A 7,949-nucleotide genomic window follows, 5' to 3' on the forward strand; every position below is an offset into this window, starting at 1 on the left:
AGGGTCAATGCTCTAGAGTCAGGGGCTTCAGGACACGTGCAGGAATCAGTCTAATCACATCTCTGCTATACACAAATCYAGTTCATATTGGGAAAACAAGAAACCTGACTCTCTTGCCAAGGCCCCCTCTCCAACCTCATGCTGAGGCTCTAGGAGCTCCTGCCCAATCTGTGTGCCCCTCGGCCCCCCCTTATTATTAATGCTGGTAATTTAATACTCAGTGTGACCACAGAGAAGACAGACACGAGCTGAAATCCTGCCTGCTGTGTTCCAGCTCCTTTATAAAATATACAGCGTAAACTGAGAGGCAACCTGGGGTAACCCCAACCATCACTGAAACCCGCAGAGGGAGGAAGCCAGCTTCTGGCCAGAGTAAGCCACAGCAAAAGCAGCGCCCCAGCACTCGCCTCCCACCAGTCCCTGCTGGCTCTCGCGCCAGGGCATGGCACTGTGCTGGGGGAGTGAGAAGCCACGGCTGACCCTCACGGCTGGCCCTCTGCGTCCCCTCACCCCCTACCAGGCTCCTAGTCCCGGTCTCGCCACCAAGATCAGGGTCTCTCTCTCTCTTTTTTTTTTTTTTTTTTTTTTTTTTTTTTTTTTTACACATACCCTCCCCTTCTCCAAACACCTCTTCAGGTGACATTTCCTCTAGCAGCGTACACCACTGAATCTGCTCTCTCCCGAGCAGTGCCGCGGGACAGAGGTGGCTGCCGGGGTGCAGCAGGAGGGGAGGAAGAGGAGGTGGGAGGCAGGCTGCAGGCGGCAGCCAGGGCTGCAGCTGATGACATCAGCAAGCGAGCCCCCCCCGCTCCACGCATGTCTGCTGCGGCTCAGAGCAGCACAGGTCGGCCGGCGCTCTCCGTCCGTCCGCCTAACCAGCCGAGCCCTTCCCTTACTCCTCGGCAGCCCCCCCGCCTGCCGCCGCGTTAACCACCGAGGCAGGAACTCGGCAGCACATGCTGCCCCAGGCGCCCGCCGCCCTCTTCTGCGCTGCTCCCCACATCCCCCCTGTGCAAAAGGACCTCTGAAAAACATCCCCAACGATCACTGCAGCTCGTCTCCTACATGGTCCCTAATCACAGCATCTCTCCGACTCCAAACACACAGGAGAGGAGGAGGAGGAGGRGCCGGGCGAGCAGCAAAGCACTTCACACTCAACCTAAGGCCCACCCTGTAGGAAGGGCAGCACTCTCCCACACCAAACGACCAGACCTGATTTGGCAGCTCAGCAAGCACAGCTGAGCAGACATGGTTTGATTTGCTGTCTCTGCAAGAAAGGACATTTGTCCCCAGCCCACAAACACACACGCAGAGGACACCGATCATAGGACACTTGCACATAAGTCAGAATTTGTGCTTCAGCCATCTGTAACCGGTGTGTTGGGCTTTCCTCGCTTTCACAAAGAGCCTACGCACGGGGCTGCAGTGCACCACGGCTGCACGCAGCCAGTTCAGCCGGGTGTGCTGTCRCCCACAGGGGACTTGAAAGCTGGCAGTCACAAGAGCAGTCAGAAGAGCCCTAACTCAATTGCAGGCTACGAACACGCACAAAGCGTACCACAGCAGAGGGCAGGGACTGATGCGGCTAAACATCCCTTGTAGCATTCAAGCTCAGTGTTCCAGCATGAGGGTCAATGCTGTTGACCCCTCCTACAAAAGACACTAAAGCCCAATCGACAACTGCTAAGGAACTGTCAGCCAGGGCAAGGGACCTATATGGGGGGGGGGGGCCCTGGAAGTGTGAAGGGAGAGATTTTTTGTATCAAGGTTTGATACACAGAAGTAATTCCCTGCTCCTCCCACAATCCACATAATCTCCTGCAGAAACAAAGTCAACTGGGTAGACTGCAAATTTAGATCTCCTTTAAAAGTTTGTTTCTGAGCAGGATGGAAAGYAGGGAGAGAATCCACCTCCTCATTCTAGGGGCAAAGGCATAGACATGGGGGGGAAAGGAGGGAAGGGGCCTAACTCCCAAGACAGCTGCTCTTCATTTTTTCTACGAGGGACATCATTTGCAAGAGTTCAAAGACACAGATTTTCAGCAGCAGGCAAAATTTAGCAACAGATGTAATGCACACAGAGATTTCCCCAAAACACAAGAGCCAAAAAAACCTGTCCCACAAAACCTGATGGTAGGATCATTTTAAGTATAATGCTGCACAACTCAGCTGCACAATATGAACAATATCCTAAGAATTATCACAGGAAGGATCTCTGCCTACCTCTTTCCAATACAGGAGTATCTGGTAAAATATATTTGGGATGGTTGATCTTAAAATAAGTGATAGTTGGGGCTTCCATCACCACCCTCAAGAAACTTTCTCCCAACCAAAGGCACTCTGTTATTGGAGAGTCAAATCCTGAAATTTCTCTGAAAGCTACTGCTTCTCTCTTAATTTGAATAAACTAATTGCTTATAATGATCCAAAATTCATCACAGTTCAGGAACTGAAGCATTACTTTCTATGAATTTTCATGTTTTAAAAGTATTCTGGTGACACCCACAAGACAACTTCCCACAAATTACAGTTATTACTTCCCTCTGCCCATAGCTCTGGTGAAAGCCTGCATGTTCAATCCCATAGGAATTTCAGATGACTGAGGCATTGTATTTCCCACATGTGCAATAACCACTGCTCCTACATGTCAGCTGAAAGCTAACTAAGGCAAAGACTATTTTTCTCTCCTTTCTGCATGCATTTGGTCCCTACTTAACATTAAATGTCTTGGTATACTCTTCACTGGGCAGTCCTAAGCATCAACACAACAYGAATTATATTAAATACTTCTTTAAAGTTCAAATATGAATTTTAACCTAGACCAAGTTTGATTAAAAAAAAAAAGAGAGAGAGAATAGACATCTTAAAAAACCATGAATATGAAATGGAGACTCTCCTCTCAACATCTGACTTACTATTTTAMAAAAGATTAAGCTGACTAGACTGAAGTTGTTCGGACTGCTCTTCGTAACGATCAGCACCACATTCATTCTCCATGCTTTCGGAGCAAAGCACGGTAACAGCACCATGCCTCTTCAGCTCATTACTGCTTTGAAAGAACGGTTTGATAAACATGCCAAGTAAGAGAGAACCCTTTAAACGCATACAATTTGCCCTCAAGTGTTCCTCTTTCTCCTTGCCAGCTACATATATCAGGYTATTCAGCACCTCCCAGTCAGCTATGTACTATTTCTTCATCAAGGGTCTTGAAAAATAAAGGTAACAAGAAGYATTTGTGGAAGGAGAACAACGTTTTGTTACCACTTCCCTGGACATAATCAAGGGAAGCTCTACAGCAGGCAAAACTTCTGTGAAGCAGCAATGAGCTACACTTCTTACCAGCAGCATGTTGTTGGCTGCTGAAGTAGCAGTTACTACCTGGCGTAACTGTAGGTTCAGATTCTGCTGGAGAAGGTGCAAAACATTAAACTGAGCAACACTGAAGCGGGAGAGGGGCAGGGTGTCCCCACACTCGAAGGAATCTTCTGAGGCTACAACCAAGCCTAAAAGGCAGCCGACAACATGGGAGGCAGGTCCAGAGCCCCAGGAGACAGGCATACAGGCGGGTGCGCAGGACATCCCAGTGTGCACGTCTAGCCAGGGAGACACATGGCATCCCTGGAGAGAAGTGCTAGCTCAGGGAAAGGAAGCATCAGGCAAAGTATAGCCAGGATACTGCAGAATTAATACCACAATTCCCCGCTGTGGAAGGCAGCTTTCTCAAATGCTATTGTCCAAATCTTCCATTTCCAGGTTGCTGAATCCAATCTCTAATCTCTGATTTACAGCTGCAATGTCTGAACAGCATTTATTTTTCCTTCAGTGCTTTAAAGACCCATTCCAAGGTGAATCCACTAAGTKCCTATTTCAAGGCTGGCACCTGATATTTGGTCCCTTCTCATGCTAACCACTTGAACTATCAGAGAACACAGCTGGAATTACTGATGAACCTATACATTCAGCTGAAGTCACCCCCCCCACACACACAGACACTTTTCATTTTAAATGCTGATTCTTTAGTTCTCAGTTAGAATTCAAGAAAACCTAGTCAGTGACAACTTCTTGTTTCTGATACTCTTCTGTTTTAGTAGAAACACAGTTTTCATTTCTTGTCTCATCCCAAACTTGCCCTTTACCTAACCCATACCTTTGCAGGTAAATCATTTCCACCTGCCTCAAGTTAAGCAGCTGAGGACCAAGTTAGTATTCCCAATGTATTTACTGATAGGCAGGTGTGAAATCCAGAAGGTAAGTAGTAGATCAAAACATGGTCTGTATTCACCCATAGTTACTTCTCCTACTTCCTGGTTCATGAAACTGTCATCTCCTTAACATGAAAAAGCAATTAAGATCCATATATTGCTCCCTCTGTAACTCACTAGCTGCCCAAATACTTAAAATCTAACATGATCACATTTTCTACTACTTTCAGATACGCGATAACATGCTTCTGAATTTTGTTATGACTCTATTAATCTTGCAGTTTTCCCTCATTTCTCTTATCTCTACCACAGTTAATTTCAATACCATCCCTTTTGTGAGAAAATGGTTTCTCATTTGCAATCAGTTTATTGAGCTAACCTCTCCCTTCYCTAAGCAGGCCTGTGTCCACTAACACCTGAGAGGATGGCTCTYCCGAATGTTAGTCCTCACTACAGGATGGATGGGGAACATTGTGGAGAGAACGGGGCATAATGGCCGTCAGCAAAGCAAAACACCCTTCAAGCCTCGCCCATATCGAGCTGAACTAATTTTGAACTGAAGAGATTGGGTATCCCACCTACTTCAGTGGGCACTGTCACCTGACCACAGAGGGGATGCCAATTCACACAGGCTCTGCAGCCGCCTCCTTCTCCTAACCCATCCAAGGCACCACTGCTTGGTCCCCAACATGACTTCGCACTTTACTCAGGCTAGATACTAAAAACCCACCAGATTATCACATACACTAAACCTCCAGAATTCTGAAAATCATCCTTCACGTCACTGGCACTCTCTTTACTTCTGTTACTACTTCTCCATGTAAACTACAGTAAATGGAAATTATTTGCCACACTTCAAGCCATCTTCTGCTCTTATCATCACATTTCATATTCTGGCACAAGAGAGACAGTATATCATACTTTTTAAGGGATCAGACAGAATATTCTTCACTTCTAAATCTTCTATCAAATCATCATGTGCCTCYTCCTTCTGCCTATGTTTCGCTTCTCAGTCAGCCCCCTTACTGTCTAAGCCATCTATTCAACTAACAAGACAACGAAGGGCCTAACGCATAAATTTTGTCAAACCTGAAGGGCCTCTAAGGACTTAGGTCTTTCCTTCTTCACCTCTTCTCAAAACATTACCGTCCAGGATCTCAGCCTGTTGCACTCTCCACTTTCAAGGTCTTTTACTGCATTTCAGTCTGTTTCATTCGCCCCCCATCCCCTAAGTAACTTCAGTCCCTGTACATACTCCCTACATATTAAAAGATACGCTACACTTTGTGCATACATACGTCCCTGGAAAAATTCAAAAGACAAAGTTCATATTGTCTTTCTTTTCTTAAACCATGTGCCTGGGTTCAGGTTTTTGGAAGCTTTGAGAGCCGAGGCAAGCAAGAAATATTAGTTCTAATTTGCTGAGAAATAAAATTTACAAGATTTCTCCATCCAACCTACTTTTGCCTTTAAAGATAAACTTGTTAGTTTTTGAACACACCACATTCAACCACAACCTGAAAGGCGCAAGCCCTATAGCATCTATCCTTCAAGATCACATTTCTTTTGATAAAACAGATCTCCCAAGTAGAAAAGTCATTCAGCAAAATCAGTCTGCAACAATTATATGAGCGACTGGTACACATACCCCTAGACAAATCCTCTATAAACATATTTCTAGCTCAGCTCTCAAAGGAAAGATCTCAAAAAGAAAAAAAGACAACATCGCTTCAGAAAGCATCTATTTCCAGATATAGATGTTCTTCCATCATCCTATGCTGCTTCCTTTCAATCCCCTATTTGACACCCAAGTCAATTATTTTGTAACATATAAATAATGACTGAGACAACCAACTCCAAATCCCTTAAAGTAATTACAACCTCAGTTCCAGTGAAGTATCTTCTATTAATAGAAGGAAGAAGAGCAGAACAGGATACTAACCTCTGGCTGACAGTTTTTTGGTGTTGATGATTTTTGCAGCATATTCCTGTGATGAACTTTTCTTTACACATCTGCGGACCACGGAGAAGGCTCCCCTAGAAGAAAAAGAAAGAGGGTAGGAGCTGTGAAACTGAAAATAAAAACACACTAGCAGCAATTTCTATCTCCTGAGTGGACTTGATTAAGGACAGTAGAGAAGACAAACAGGAGGGAAACAACACATGAGAATCAGATGAACATCCTGTATGTACTGTCTGATCAGCAAACAAAACCTAGGCTGTACTGTACTCAAGCATCCATCTGAAGCCCCCTCAAGCCCCCTAGCAGACAGAGGAGCAAGCACGCACACTGTACAGGGAAAAAGAGACCATACGGGCACAGAAACATAACATGAAAGGACTGATGAATGAAAGATGAGCAGCCCAGAATGACACCGTAAACACCGGTCAGTAAATCCATCTCCCGAAGACAGCATCCCCAGCAGTTACATCAGACAACTAGGACTCAATTCTCCCATGTTCACTTGCCAGCTGGTCACAAAATCTCTGCAACACTTTGCAGAAGTTACTACTTCTCTTACATCTGTCTACCCACCTGCAAAATGGGGATAGCATGTACCTATTGATGAAGTGAGTAGGAAGCTACGAGGCTTCATACATTTCCTCAAGCTGGAACTATTGATATTATTACAACTATTCCAAAGAGCCACTTGGAGAAGAGGTCTGAGAGAGAGGGAAGAAGGATTTCTGTGAGGAAAAAAGAGATAATACAACAGAGACCCAGGTGAAAAGATAGGGACCCAAAATCTACAGGACTACACAGATGAGAGCTTGAAAGCAGTCTCTTCTTAAAAAAAAACAGGGTGAGGAAAGAATAACAACCGGCTTTACAGGAAAGATTTGGAAAGGAGAAAAGGACAAATAAGAGAAAGTTGACAGAAAAGTCCAAGTCCTTCAGCACAGGAATGCGTCCCCAGGTCCACAGACAGATGTACATACTGAAACTAAAACAAATGGGAACAGAAGCTACACAAGGGCCCCACAAGACAGCCAGCCCTATAGAGAGCCGAAAAYAGCTGGAACCCCCTGATCCGGCCCAGTCCTGCTTTTTGCTCCCCTTCCACCGTCTCTCCATATGAAGCAATAAGCAGCAACGGGAGCACTGTCCCTGGGGCCTGGGCTTGGTGACACACAGCTGCAGCAGCGTGAGGAGGGATGGGGACATGGGCGCCGCAGCAGAGTCCACAGCTGATGCAGGGATGGAGGGAGGGGGCAAGTGGCAGCACCCAGGAAAGCATGTTCCCATCGCCCTACCCTGCCCGGTGCTACGCTGCTCTCCTGCCCCAGCGGGTGCCCTGCAAAGCCGCGTGCTAGGGTGCAGCAGTTCTGGCAATGCAGACAAGCGCGGAGGGAGGCAGGGAGGGAGCAGTACGGTGCAGCAGCACYTGGTCCCTTCACAGGGACAAGGAAGCGGGGACTGAAGCATCGCGCAGTGGCAGTAACGGTGCCGCGTCCCAGGGCAGGCACGGTGGAAGGGAACGGCAACGCGCAGCGGGCAGACGGTCGGGGAGGAGAACAGGGCAGCCCAGTGCGGGCGTGAGGAAGGGGAGCAGAGAGGAAGTCCCGGGCTGCAACAGGAGCACGCGGCCCGAGGCAGGCTGCGGGGACACCCCATCCAGCGGCAGCGGCAAGCCGGGCTGCAGGAACACGTCCCCGGCCAGCAGCGATGCCGCCGCGGGGCGGAGGCGGGGGCGAGCGGGATTACAGCGGGCGGCTAATCCCCCCTGTGCTGCGCTCCGCTCCGCT

The 7,949-nt window shown here is 47.4% G+C and overlaps 1 protein-coding gene across 11 annotated transcripts in view; it reads right to left on the reverse strand.

Moving 5' to 3' along the window:
* CAMK2G (calcium/calmodulin dependent protein kinase II gamma) overlaps nucleotides 1-7,949 on the reverse strand; it is a 237,098-nt gene that overhangs the window by 115,391 nt on the left and 113,758 nt on the right. For all 11 annotated transcript variants that reach the window (XM_026055831.1, XM_026055825.1, XM_026055829.1 and 8 more), the window contains exon 2: nucleotides 6,145-6,239. In XM_026055831.1, the coding sequence (XP_025911616.1) occupies nucleotides 6,145-6,239 (95 nt within the window). The remainder of the gene's footprint in view (nucleotides 1-6,144; nucleotides 6,240-7,949) is intronic.

Source organism: Apteryx rowi, unplaced genomic scaffold (genome assembly GCF_003343035.1).
Source record: "Apteryx rowi isolate R43461 unplaced genomic scaffold, aptRow1 scaffold_126, whole genome shotgun sequence".
Lineage (NCBI taxonomy): Eukaryota > Metazoa > Chordata > Aves > Apterygiformes > Apterygidae > Apteryx > Apteryx rowi.